Below are 14344 nucleotides of genomic sequence, written 5' to 3' on the forward strand. Positions count from 1 at the left end.
TTCTGATACATGCTATAAGATGAGTGAACCCTGAGATGATTAAGCTAAGCAAAATAAGCTGGACACAAAAGGTCAAGTATTGTATGATTTTACCCATATGAGGCACCTAGAAGAGTCAAATTCATAGAAAGTAGAATGGTGGTGGCCAGGGGAGGGTGAATGGGACAGAATTTCAGTTTGGGAAGATGAAAAAGTTCTGGAGGTGGATGGTGTTGATTACACAACAATGTGAATGTGTATGTACTAATGCCACAGAACTGTGTGGTTAAAAAATGGTAAATTTCATGTTATATATATTATTTTACCACAATAAAAAAGCATGAGGAAATGCTTTATGTACTGATATGGAATAATTTCCAAAATATATCGTTAAGTGAAAATAAAATTTTCAAAATAGCATGTAGACTATGTCATCACTTGCATGAAAAATAGAGGGGGATAGAAGAAAAAATATATATTTGTTTTGTTTTGTTTTTTAAGATTTTTTTTTTCCTTTTTCTTCCCAAAGTCCCTGGGTTTTTTACATAGTTGTGTATATTTTTAGTTGTGGGTCCTTCTAGTTGTGGCATGTGGGACACCACCTCAGCGTGGCCTGATGAGCGGTGCCATGTCTGCGCCCAGGATTCGAACTGGTGAAATCCTGGGCCGCTGAAGCGGAGCGCACGAACTTAACCGCTCAGCCACAGGGCTGGCCCCTGAAAATACATCTACTTATTTACATAGGCGTAGAATTTCTATGAAGCGTGTGGAAGGACCTGGTAATACTGGCTGCCGTGCGGGCGGAGCTGGGTGACCTGGAGGTGTTAGCAGGGCAGAAGGCAGGAGAGAAGAGGCGACTCTTTAGCAGATGTCCTTGTGTACCTTCTAATTTTATAGCATGTAAATATATTACATATTTTTAAAAATTAAAACAATTAAAATTTAAAAATTAATACAACTAAATTTTTATTATAAAAATAGAGTTTTTCTTGCTTTCCAAAAAACTGCCATCTCTCCCACTATGAAAATCCATGTTTATTTAAAAGCAGTTATTTAAGAACAGATTTTTAGTAAACTAGTGGGATATATCTGTTTGTTCAATTAGCAAATTAAACTATCATGAACATTAAATTTTGAATATAAAACCACTTGAACAAAACTATTCATAAAGGATGTTGTTTTCTATCATGAGGCTAATCCATTTACAGCCTTTAGCCCAACTACTTTGGCTAAATCTTTCTCTCTCCTTCGTAGCCCATCTTCATAAATCAGATCCCAGTGAAAATTCCAGACGCACCTTTTCCAAAGAAATAATTAAGGGTGAACTGTTTGAAAGCGAATGTCCCTGCCCCCCTCCTTCCCGTCCACTGCTAGTCCTGCACTGGCCCCCACTGGTGCCCAGCGACCCCAGGGGCTTTAAAGGTGCTTACAGTTTTCTCCAGAGAATATAGTCCCACAATGAGGGAGTTGTTGATTTTCACATTATTCCAGCTATCCTTCATCCCACTGAAAATGTAGGCATCTTATCAGTAGTGTAGGTCCTCACTTTCAAGTCACACACAGATCTAAGGGCTAGACAGGAAAAATTTTCTTTTCTTTTTTTTCCTGAGGTTGGACACCAGCTTTGCCATTTATCCACGGTGTCCTCGGACGTGTGACGTAACTTCTGCAAGCCTCACTCTACTCACCTCCATCGTGAGAACGACAGCTCCAAAAAGCACAAAATGTATGAGTATCTGGTTCACAAACTGCTCATTGATGTTATTTCCCGCCTTTTTTAAAAAAAAATCAATGATATATTTTTACATTAAGACTTAACTCCATCCAAACATTTTCTCAAAATTATAATAGATACAGTTGGAATGTCTTAGTTTCTCCACTCCTTACTCTGTAAAATCCTATAGAATGGTGCTGTTTGGCTGAAGCCTCTGTGAGATGGACTCAGTTGTCTCTGGTGGGAAAGTAAGCAAGGTACTGGGCTAGAATTCCTTCAGTGACCGCCCCCGATCCAGGGGAAGGCAAGAAAGGCCCACGGCTTGGATCCTGGGTAGAAGCATTTTCCAGGAGAAAAGTGTCCATATTTCTCATGCTGATGGCATGGACATGCTCAACCTATAACCCAAAACAACCTTATTTAAATACAGATCCCAAAACACATTTTTCCTAAAATTTGCCTAATTGGAAGCTTTCAGGCAATGTTTGTGTGGGTTTCTCTTTTTCCTTTCTAAATAAATAAGTAATTGGAAAGGAAAAAAATTTCTAAAACACCACATTTACTATCTACATAGAGAAACGGCCACTAAAAGGAAACCTGATAAATAAGATCCCAAGATTATAAATTCTATAAACGAAGAGATCTATTTTCACTATGGAGTTTCAGCGTAGATTTCATTTACTTTGATGCCTTAGGTCATTTAAAATATAAATCCAAAATACCAAAATTCAAAACTTCTCAAAATTTCATATGTAGTGTAAAATGACGGACAATTGTGGGTCACTTTGTCTATGCTGTAATTCACTGCACAAGGAGACCCTTCTACGCTTCCAATCAAAGGCAATTACAGGCATTCGAGTTGAGGATGCAGACGGAGATATTCTATTTGAGACGTAACAGATTGACAACAGACACAGTCTCAAAAGACCATGGCATTCTCTTGGCAATGTGACTGGCATGTGGCCCGATGCTTCTCTAGGCTGAGACCTCACAGACGAGACAGGAGGCAGGAGCATCTGAAGCAATTATATTTTCACAAAGGCATAAACCAAAAGAATAAATTAAGAAAAGTTAAGAAATTCCCATCTCTAAAAATTTTTCTGGAAAGACTTTCCCAACCTTGTGTATGAAAACGGGGAGGTAACATTATTGCTGTCTCATAGGGGCTCTGGAAACTCATGGATAAAAATCAGAGTGATTTGGGGGCCAGCCCCGTTGCCGAGTGGTTAAGTTCGTGCGCTCCACTTCAGTGGCCCAGGGTGTCACAGGTTTGGATCATGGGCGCAGACATGGCACTGCTCATCGGGTCATTGCTAAGGCGGCATCCCACATGCCACAACTAGAAGGACCCACAACTAAAATAGACAACTATGTACTGGGGGAATTTGGGGAGAAAAAGCCAAAAAAAAAAAAAAAAGGCAACAATTGTTATAAGCTCAGGTGCCAATCTTTAAAAAAGAAAAAAAAAAATCAGAGTGATTGATATTTGACCAGCATTTGGGATTCTTAGAGAAGACACATTCCATTTTAAGCTGCCTTTTAGAAAGAGCACAATTCCAGAATGCAAAGCGACCTTAGAAACTATCTAATCAAGTTCCTCTTCTCGCAGATAACAAAATGTAATTTCTGGGAAGTTGACTTGCTAAGCATTTGTTAATTTGTATGAGAGACAAGATTTGCACCCAGGTCTCCCAACCCTCCTTTATTAACAATTTTTGCTCGTATATGTCTTTGCCATCCAAATAAAATTCTCAGTTGCCCTAAGCTTCAGGTTACAAAGGCTTTGTGCAACAAAAATGCAATTCACTTGTTTGGAATTCGGCCCATATTTTCTTAGAAATAGGATACACAATGAATCAGCCCCAAATATCTAATGCATGCACACGAAGCAGCAGTATGCTAAAAAAAAACCCCTGCAAATATAAACACCCTACAGCTGAATTTACCATTCCAAACTGAATTTACCATTCCAACTTGAAATGCCTGGGACAATGGGACAGAGACATCCACTCTCCTTGTGGGGGCCCCTTCAGCTCCAAATAACTGCTAATCATCGTGAAGGGAGGAGCTGAGCTCCAGTGAGTGATGAACGGGAGCCTGGGGCCTCTGCAGGTATAAACCAGGAAACACCTCTGCATCCCGGGGCTGGCTTCCTAATCACCACGTTTACTTTCTTCCATCAGTCTCAGGAAAAGGACCACTTGCTGTTGGCCTATTTTCTGTCACCATCTAGGGTTTTGGACCAGTGTTTTTCTCCTCTCTGCCCTGCTGTTGCCCTCAACACAGTCTCATATTCTTATGTTGCCTACGTATCCTTCTGTCTTTAAAATGAACACTAGGCAGTCTTTCTAGGGCTTTTGAAGGATTTATGACTACTACCAATGATGAGGAAAGAGAGTAGAAATGGCTCTCTCTTCTGCCCCTTCAGCGCAGTCCCTTCAAACCCTGATGAGGTTCCTCCAGGAGTATAAAGGCTTAAAAATCACCGTGGTTTAAACACATTCAGAGACAGGAGTTCTTGAGCATCCTCACTGGATTGAAGGAAGACTCTAAAAACCAGAAAAGGGCTGGGTTTAGGGGGCTGGGGTGATGAGAACTTGAAGGAGATAAGCATCTGGGAAGCCACAGAGAGGAAGAAGATGTAGTTCTCTGGCCACCGAGCCCCACCTTGAGCCATTGTTCCGGGTGGCTCTAGGAGTGTGTGCGTGACACAGCCTTTACCTGTGCTTTCATAAATATTTTCATGTCTGTCTACGCTGAACTTAAGTATCAGCTGCTTGAGGAGAAAGTCTGTGACATATCTTCTCACGGCCTGTCAGCACTGAGTAGACAGTAAGTGACTGATAAATACTTGTTGATTGCCTGGGAACTTCTAAGCCACTTCAGTGTCATGACCTTCTTCAGTAGCACAGGGGAAAGAAGGGTATCTCACTGTGCCAAATCTGGGGAAGTCATGAACAGCTATGAACAGTAGTTTTTCCTTACTCTATACATTTGTGTTTAGTTCTTTTCTCCTAACTTGAGGGGAGTGAGTACATCTGAGGCGAGCTTTTAATTAAAAGGTGTTATAGAAGCAGCCGTTGAACAGACCAACCCACCTCCTGGGCCTGTGCCAGACGATTTGCACAACCGACCAGTTACACAAATGTCTGGCTCAAATCAGAAGGTGAAATATATAGTTCTGCCCTTCAGGGACTTGTACTAACTTTCAAAGCTGACTTTTCCAACTCCAGGTTCTGGCATCGATCCCCTTCCTAATTAAGTGTGCCCTGCTCTGAGGAATAGGCATTCTTTTTTGGCTGGATAACAATAGCTATTCCACACAAGAACCTGTTTTTGAAACCACCCATCTTGGAAAGCTAGTGGATCACGTCCAAAGAGTACATTTCGAAAGATTTTGGTATTCCTTGACAAAGTGCCACCAAGTATACTGGATACACATTCTTTAGTTGGGATATTTCAGAGTATAGCCTGGGGCCTCACATTTAGAAGTAAATAGGATAGTCCTCAAAGGAGATTGACTGAGGGAAGGCCATGAAGACATAAATAACAACTCCTCAACTCAAGATGCGAGGGTAGCTTCTGTGGGATGGTAATAGAAATGGATTCCTAAAATAATGACAGAGTTCCGATTCAACTTACAGAAAAAGGCCAAGAAGTGACCTATTAACACTCCTTTAGCAAATGACAAGACATTACATGAGGAAAAGTGGACAACTATGCTCCACCTCTTCTGAAGGCAGAATATGAAGTAATGAAGGAAGTCAAGGAGACAAACAAAAGGACTTTGAAATTCTGATGACTGTTGAATACTGAATCTTTTATTACAGAAGACTCTGGAACCTTCTTTGGCGATCTTGAAGCAGCACTGATTCCTATTTTTACAAAGCAGATTGTGTAGCCCAGCCCAGGGCAGGCACTGGCTGCAATACTCACAGGCTTCCCTCTCACCCCTGCTACTCTGTGGCCGCAGCATCTTAATATTTTGAGTCTTTGCAACACATCCCAATTACAACCTTTTTAGCTGTTCCGTGTCTCAGAGAAAACCTTCACATTCTTCTGGCTACCTTTCACAGTCTGAAATATATAGCAAACACATCTTGTTAGAAATAAACAGGGAAAATGCTATCCAGATAGAAGGCTGCCGTAGCTTATCTTCACGGCTCTGAGAGCTGTACAATCTACGCTTCACTGTCCTTTCGGTATTGCGATTTCCTTCTTATCAGGTTTATCACGCTGCACAGGCTATGCATGTGACTCAAATCACTCCACCACTCAAAAAAGGCAGAGAGACAGGTCATACCTAGCTGGAAATGGGGTCGTTGTCAGCTTCGTCTGCACTCGTCAGAACCTGACAAGGTTTGAAGCTGATCCTGCAGAGGTGAGAGTGAAAATAAAATATGAAGTGAGCTAAATATAGAAGAATTCAGATTGAATCTCTCTTTGTTTTCTTTATACATCCAGTGCAATATACTGATGTAAAAAATTGCCACAACTTGCTCAAACATTTATTTCTGCTAGGCGAGAATACTAATGGGAACAATAAAGAATTGCAATAGGTCTTGTCTTCAGAGTCATAAACCAAGTTCACTTTCCTCTGTTGTGGGCTGGATTGTGTCTCCCCAAAGTCCACATGTTAAAGTCCTAACTCCAGTACCTCAGAATGTGACTGTATTTGGAGACAGGGCCTTTAAAGAGGTAATTAAGGTAAACTGAGGTCATATGAGTGGGCCCTAATCCAACATGACAGGTGTCATGAGAAAAAGAGATTAGGACACAAACACACACACAGAGGGAAGACCATGTGAGGACACAGTGAAAAGGCGGCCGTCTGCAAGCCAAGGAGAGAGGCCTCAGAGGAAACCAACCCTGCTGACACCTTGATCTTGGACTTCCAGCCTCCAGAACTGTGAGACAGTAAATGTCTATTGTTTACATCAGCCAGTCTGCAGTACTTTGTTATGGGAGATCTAGCAGACTAATACTCCCCGCCCCCGGGGTCTCCTCACCACCAATTTCGATATTCTTTCTTCTTTTATCAACTTCATTTCACTCTTTTTCCTAACACTCACTTGTCTTCCTCCACTGAGCCCCTCTCCTGCTCTTCCTTTCTCCTGCCCTGCCTCCTCTTCTACTAAAGAGGTTCCCTCATCTTCTTCCCAGAAGAGATGAGAGCCTTGGGAAGGTGAGGGGAGAGAATGCGTCATGCACCCAGCATTGCCAGGTCTGTTGAGACGCCCAGTCTGCCAAAGCTCACAGGTGCGTCTGGTTTGCAAAGGTAAAATGCAAAATCACTTGACGTCATCAGAAAATGTGCCTCCCCCTTTCTGGGTGACTCTGACCAAGTCACTCAACTTCCCTGAGTTTCTTTTTTCCCATATACTTAAAACAAAATGGTGATGGGGACTCTTGCATGGTGGTTGTGAGGTTCAATTCAGATAATACATTGGAAAATACTTTATACGCTAATCACCATAGCTCAGTTTTCCTGTCTGTAAAATAGGTACTAGCTACAATTTTACAGCATAGTATCACTGTATTTCACTAGCTTGATAACAGTTTATTTTTGTTTCTCCTGCCAGTTAATATTTATGAAGAGTGTTATACTTGATTCTAAGAGGACGATTCTAAAGACACAAAAGACCTTGTTCTTGCCTTCATGGATCCTGCAATGTATGTGGAAAAATAACATTTTAACAGTAAAAACACTTATAAAATTACTTCAAAGTGGTTTTCAGAGCAGCGACCAGGTACATGTAGACAAATCTCACTGCAGGTCAAGCCAGGTACATACATGAACTTTCTAGGACAACTTTCCAGATAGTAATTTCCAACTATCACCTACCTAAAGTCACTGCCAGCAGAAGCTAACAAATGTGATTTAAAAGATTTAAAATCAACATAGTATTGGAAGTCCTAGCCAGAGCAACTAGGCAAGAAAAAGAAAAAGAAAAGGGATCCAAATTGGAAAGAAAAAAGTAAAACTGTCACTATTTGTGGATGACATGATTCTATATGTAGAAAGCTCTAAAGAATCCACCAAAAAACTATTAGAAATAATTAACGAGTACAGTAAAGTTGTAGGGCACGAAATCAACATACAAAAATCAGTTGCATTTCTACATACTAACAATGAGGTAGCAGAAAAGAAATCAAGAATACAATCCCATTTATAATTGCAACAAAAAGGATAAAACACCTAGGAATAAATTTAACCAAGGAGGTGAAAGACCTATACATTGATAACTATAAGACATTATTTGAAAGAAATTGAAGACATAAACAAATGGAAAGATATTCCATGCTCATGAATTGGAAGAATAAACACAGTTAAAATATCCATACTACCTAAAGCAATCTACAGATTTAATGCAATCCCAATCAGAATCCCAACGACATTTTTCATGGAAATAGAACAAAGAATCCTAAAATTTATATGGAACAACAAAAGACCCCAATAGCCAAAGAAATCCTAAGAAAAAAGAACAAAGCTGGAGGTATTACACTCCCTGAATTCAAGATATACTACAAAGCAATAGTAATCAAAACAGCATGGCACTGGCGGAAAAACAGGCACACAGATCAATGGAACAGAATTGAGAGCCTAGAAATAAAATCATACATCTATGGGCAGCTAATCTTTGACAAAGGAGCCAAGAACATACAATGGAGAAAGGAAATTCTCTTCAATAAATGGTTTTGGGAAAACTGAACAGCCACATGCAAAAGAATGAAAGTAGACCATTATATTACACCATACACAAAAATTAACTGAAAACAGATTAAAGACCTGAATATAAGACCTGAAACCATAAAAATCCTAGGAGATAACATAGGCAGTACATTCTTTGACATTGGTCTTAGCAGTATCTTTTTGAATACCATGTCTCCTCAGGCAAGGGAAACAATAGAAAAAATAAACAAATGGGACTACATCAAACTAAAAAGCTTCTGCACAGCAAAGGAAAACATCAATAAAATGAAAGGGCAACACATCAAGTGGGAGAAAATATTTGCAAATCATATATCAGACAAGCAGTTAATTTCCAAAATATATAAAGAACTCATACAGTTCAATAACAAAAAAAATGAACAACCTGATCAAAAAATGGGCAGAGGATATGAACAGATATTTTTCCAAAGAAGATTTACAGATGGCCAACAGGCACATGAAAGGATGTTCAACATCACTAATTATTAGGGAAATGCAAATCAAAACTACATGAGATATCACTTCACACCCATCAGAATGGCTATTATTTAAAAGACAAGTAATTACAATTGTTGGAGAGGATGTGGAGAAAAGGGAACCCTGCTACACTGCTGGTGGGAGTGCAAACTGGTGCAGCCACTATGGAAACCAGTATGGAAGTACTCAAAAAATTAAAAATAGAACTACCATATGATCCAACTATTCCCCTTCTGGATATTTATCCAAAGAACATGAAATCACAAATTCAAAAAGATATACGCACACCTACGTTCATCGCAGCATTATTCACAATGGCCAAGACCTGGAAGCAACCCAAGTGCCCATCAATGGATGAATGGATAAAGAAGATGTGGTATATAAATACAATGGAATACTACTCAGCCATAAAAAAAAGACAAAATCATCCCATTGGAAACCACAAGGGTGGACCTTGAGGGTATGATGTTAAGAGAAATAAGCCAGACAGAGAAAGATAAACACTGTATGATTTCATTCGTTTGTGGAAGATAAACTCACACATGGACAAAGAGAACAGTTTAGTGGTTACCAGGGGGAAGGGGGATGGGAGGTGGGCACAAGAGGTGAAGGGACGAATTTATATGATGTCTGAAAAATAATAATATACAACTGAAGTTTCACAATGTTATAAACTATTATGACCATAATAAAAAACAGATACAAGACAAAAAAATATTTAAAATCAGGAAAGGTAATAAAAACCTGAATGATAACTAAGTAGTATATTTTGCCTTAAACAAATCTAATTCTATAACAATTTGCACAATAGATACTTTAATACATAAGTACCTCTAAATATTCTTAAAACATGATTTGCAGAACCATATTTTTGTTTTCTCATTAACTTCTCAGGAACTGCTGAAAAAAGATTACCAACAATAGCAACACTCCCGTAGGAAAAACACGTATTTTTCAGGAATGCAATCGATGTCTGACTTTAGAAACATCTCAACCAAAAAGAAAACTGCATATTTTTTTTTTTTAGAAATTCACACTCATTAAGAATGATAAAAATGAGGTAGTTTGGTCAATAGGAACATAGGGATCCAAGGGTTTAACGCGTCAGAAGCAGCCTGTCACAGGAGTCCCATCTGAGTTTGGATCCTGACTCTACCACTTGCTGACTGGCAGCTCTGGAGCAGATGACAGCACTTTAGTGAGCGTCGTCTTCCTTATATTCCACCCGGGTACAACAAGTGTGACACTGATGGAGTGCAAAGCTCGCTGCCAGTCAGGGGGCCAGCCACCGGTCATCGCGGGGGGAATTTCCAAATGAGAATATCATTGTGGATTATAGTTACTTCCTAGCCTTCTCCTCTCCCTTAACTGTGCATTTTTCTAATTAAACTTTGTATGTCCCTCTCACCACTTACTCCTGTTCTCTCAAGTCTAGCACTGTACACAGCACAAAGTAGAGCCTCAATAAATATTTGATGAATGAATACAAGAATAAATAAACAACACAGATAACTGAAAAATGGAGGCAGAGGAAGAAATAAACTAGGGTGTGGAATACATCTTAAGAACTAGTAACAGATCGGTGTCTTTGGCAAACAATTAAAATCAGGAGAAACAGATTAAAAATACCAAAAGATACCTTTAGCTACAGGAAGATAAAAGGAAAAGGGGGTGGGGGTGGGGGTGAATGCCACTGTAGGTGCCAATCACTGCTCTGGAAAAGATAATTCAAATTCCTTGCCAATTTCTTTTTTCTGTAGTGTACGGCTAAAACAAGTAATCTCTGAGATAATAAGCCAAAATTATCTGGCACGTTTACATGTAAGAAAATACCCAGTGAAATAAAATGAAGTTGATTCTCTCCCATCCTTCGTGAAAGTCGTGTCCTTCTGTGGTCTGAATTTTTAATACTGTGTGTACTATCTGCTGTATGTGCTTTTCTTCTGTAAAGATTCTGGTTAATACGTTGGAAAGGCTGAGGGCCAACTCGTTTTCATGGATCCAAACCAGGTTCTGTATTTTATTTTCTGAAAACGATAATCAAGGAATATCTATCAGCAGACAGTACATTGAAAATGAGGAAGCAGTATACCTTTTTTTTTTTTATATCGTTTTAGAAATGAGTATCCTTTAACTTTTTTCATGTCTTTCATCGGAACACAATCCAAATATTTTCAAAAGCAGAGTAATATGGCATTACGTAGGTAGTAGCCCAGATCCAGATGCCCTAACGAAAGGATAAGTGGCTGAGTTAACTACCCACTGAGACAAGTATCCAAAGAAACTTCAGACTTGGCGCATCCAGGCGAGAGGCTCCCAAGGATTCCGCATCCCCCTCCCCCGCGCCCCTCCGTCGCCCGGCAACCTGGGCACGCCGCGGCTCGCCCCGCCCCCGCTGCCATGGCAACAGCGCCGCGCCGCCGCGCCGGCTTTGTGCTCGCGGCGCCGGGCGCAACTGCGCGCTCGCCCCCAGCACCTGCTGCGGCCGCGGCAACTTTTCAAAGCTCCTCCGCACTGACTGGCCTGCCGGTCTCTTACCCGGGGCCCTGATCCTGGCCTCCTCTCACCCTTGTTGCAGAAAAAATGTTACACGGACGCGGGATCCTGGCCACCTGCTGCGTGGTGGTCCCTTCTCTAGAAGGGAGGGACGGGTGCCAACCGGCGCAGAAAGACCACTCACCTTTCTCAGCATTCCTCCAGGTTAGCAGGGGAGCCTTCGGAGGGGCCTCACCATCCCGCGCCGAGCTCAAAGTGGGAAGGAGTCACGGAGAAGCGACGGGAAACTTCGGCCTGGGCGAGAGCCGCCGCGAGGGGCCCTGCGCCCTCCTCATTTGCACGACAAAGGGCTGGACCTTCAGGCCGCTCCGTCCGGAGGCGGTTAATCCGTCCGACCGCCGCCTCCCTGGAGAGTTCAGATCGGCTCTGTTCAGATGCCACACTTCCCCGGCGATGAACGGCTCCGCGGGCTCGTCCTCGGCGGCGAGTTCGGCTTCCGAGCCCCGGGCTGTGCTATTGTTTGACGGCCCCCGAAGCACGGGGTGTGGGGGGCGGCCTGCCACAGGCGTTTCATGCCGGCTCAGGTTGAATTTCTTGCAGCGTTTTTCTCTCAAGCTTCCTCCCAACCCGTTGCTGTTGCATATTCATAAGAAGGCGGAGTCGCTTTCCACCTCTTTTGAGTCCTCGGGGTTGAGGAAGCCGAGGAAAAGAAGGGCAGATGATTTGATTTGGAAGGAAACCCGAAGAGAATAGGGTGGAGAGATAGGTGGCAACGTAAATAAGCAAACACAGGATTCCTATTTCACAATTTCTTCTCCCACCCTCAGGCGGCGAAAGCGCGCGCGCCCACACAGACACACACACACACACACACACCCCATTTCCCCGTGCCTGAATTGTGCTAACGGAGTTTCAAGGAGGTCCTGACTAAATCCCTTGGTCCTAATTGTAGTATTAGACTAACTGGGTGGGGGGGGAGGGTCTGCCTAGAATTTTTAACGATGACTTGCGCTATGTGCTCGTCATAACAAAGAGAGCAGTTAAAATTTTATGTATTTTTAATATATAACTAAAATTGCATTGATTCTATTGCAAATTGCAATCATAATTGTCTGCTTTTAATACAGTGCAGCCCTCCATCATTCTTAAAAACCCGTATTTTTTATAAACATTCAAATTGCTAATTCCAGAAAATAAAAATAGCGTAAGAAAAATGACAGGCGTAAGGAAGTTCACATAGGGGACAGGGACAGTCTGACTGACAAGCACTAAAGCCGTTGGTGCTGAGCTGTTCCCCCCGCCCCCCCCCCCCACCCCCCGACAGAACAAGTGGTCCTCCAGAATGGTTTCTCTTTCCTCCCTGAAATTTCCACCATTGGAATCGTCACTAAATTACGTCGTGGAATTCAGGTCCAGTCCACCCCTCAAGGGATGGGGGTTACCTGAGAAGGGTGATTTGAACGGACGCAAAGATTCTGCCTAACACTCGGCTCCCAAACCAACTGCCGCGATTCTTCACCGAATTTTCTCCTCGGTGTAAAAGTCCTACAGGAAACCCCTGTTAAGATATAAATTCGTTAGCTGAAAGAGGTGACCCATGCTCATTAACCCTCACTAATTACAGGTGGTTAGACTTATGGACTTAGAAACCCACTTACTCCACAGGTCCTCACAGGTGCCCATTTACTGGTGGGTGGTGGGTGGTGGGGAGACAACTGACGGTGAAATAGCCCAGGTCCCTGACCTGGGAGCCAGCCTTCCAGCGCGGGACAGACCACAAACAAACAAATAGAAAGTCAGGTAGTTAAGACTGCTATGAAGAAAATGAAGCCATTTAGAAAGGCAGGTGCTGGAAGCCCAGAGAGTTTAGAAGTACCTTGACTTCCCTGAAGGAACCCACTGAGACCAAGTCCGGGTTTTCTGATGGTGTTTTAGGTCCAATTGTATGGTCACTAGCTGTGTGACCTTAGGTATACCGCTGCCTGTCTGGTTTCTGTTTCCTCATCAAACAAACAAAGACTAGGCGATGTTTTCTGTAGTTTTAGAGTGGACGAAGTAAGTTGTACTGACTGCGTGCACACGGAGCCTCAGAGGGTCTGACAGTGTGGCTGGGTGGTCAGTGTGTGGATGCTGATGTCAGACTGAGTTTCAAATGCATTAGCCAGACAAGACATTTCACTTCCAAGTCTGGGTGCCCTGTTGTGAAGATGGGTAATAATACCCACCTCAGAGGTTGCTGAGAAGATTCAGTGAGATGATGTACAAAAATCACAGGGCTTGCTGTTATAATTTCTCACTGGAGCCACTGGGCCTTCTGGAGGGCAGCCCTGCTGCTTGTCCTTTGAAAGCAGTGGTTACCTGATTATGAGAACTAACTGCTCTCTACTTCTCGCTACTCATCTGAAATTCGTTTCCTGCAAAGGGAAGTAGGATGTGAGAGGGTAAGGCTAGTGGTTACAGTGGTACTGCTGGCCCCTGCATACAGTATCTCTTTGTCGTGGCTCCCATTAACCGTCGGACAGATTGAAGGAGGATCCGGGAGGTGGATTTCCTTGCCAACAACATACAGCACAGTACACTGAGGACCTAGGACTCAAATGGCTCTGTCCCAAAGCCCGGCCATGTCCCATAGCCTGGCCTCCTTCAGGTCATGTGCTACTTTGGGCAACAGCAAACCACTCTGAAGCAAAAGGAAAAGATTCTCATTGTTTGCTGACTCTTTAATGATAGCATAGTAGTAAGTACATGATTATTTTCTTATACAAAAGTAAGAGGGTGGTGCGTCTTTGGGGTCCTGGGACCCAGCTGAATGTGTCTCCGGGGTCACAGCAGTGAGTTAGAGAGAAAAGTTGCACCAGGGCTCCCCACCCTGCTCCACAAGGTGTGAGGGAGAGACACACCCACGTGGAGCAGAGCCAGGGCCGCCCTCTGGGCAGCAGCTGAGGAGACCCTGCTCCCAGTCCCCC

At 42.6% G+C, this 14344-nt stretch overlaps 1 protein-coding gene across 5 annotated transcripts in view; it reads right to left on the minus strand.

The window, feature by feature from the left end:
* SPATA13 (spermatogenesis associated 13) overlaps nucleotides 1-12129 on the minus strand; it is a 346853-nt gene extending 334724 nt beyond the window's left edge. For 4 of the 5 annotated variants that reach the window (XM_070578615.1, XM_070578614.1, XM_070578609.1 and 1 more), the window contains exon 1: nucleotides 11563-12129. In XM_070578615.1, coding sequence (XP_070434716.1) covers nucleotides 11563-11574 — 12 coding nt within the window. In that variant the 5' untranslated portion in view covers nucleotides 11575-12129. The remainder of the gene's footprint in view (nucleotides 1-11562) is intronic. The other variant, XM_070578610.1, reaches the window with a different exon arrangement.
* Between the last annotated feature and the right edge of the window lie 2215 nt (nucleotides 12130-14344).

This window comes from Equus przewalskii, chromosome 16 (assembly GCF_037783145.1).
Source record: "Equus przewalskii isolate Varuska chromosome 16, EquPr2, whole genome shotgun sequence".
NCBI classification, from domain to species: domain Eukaryota; kingdom Metazoa; phylum Chordata; class Mammalia; order Perissodactyla; family Equidae; genus Equus; species Equus przewalskii.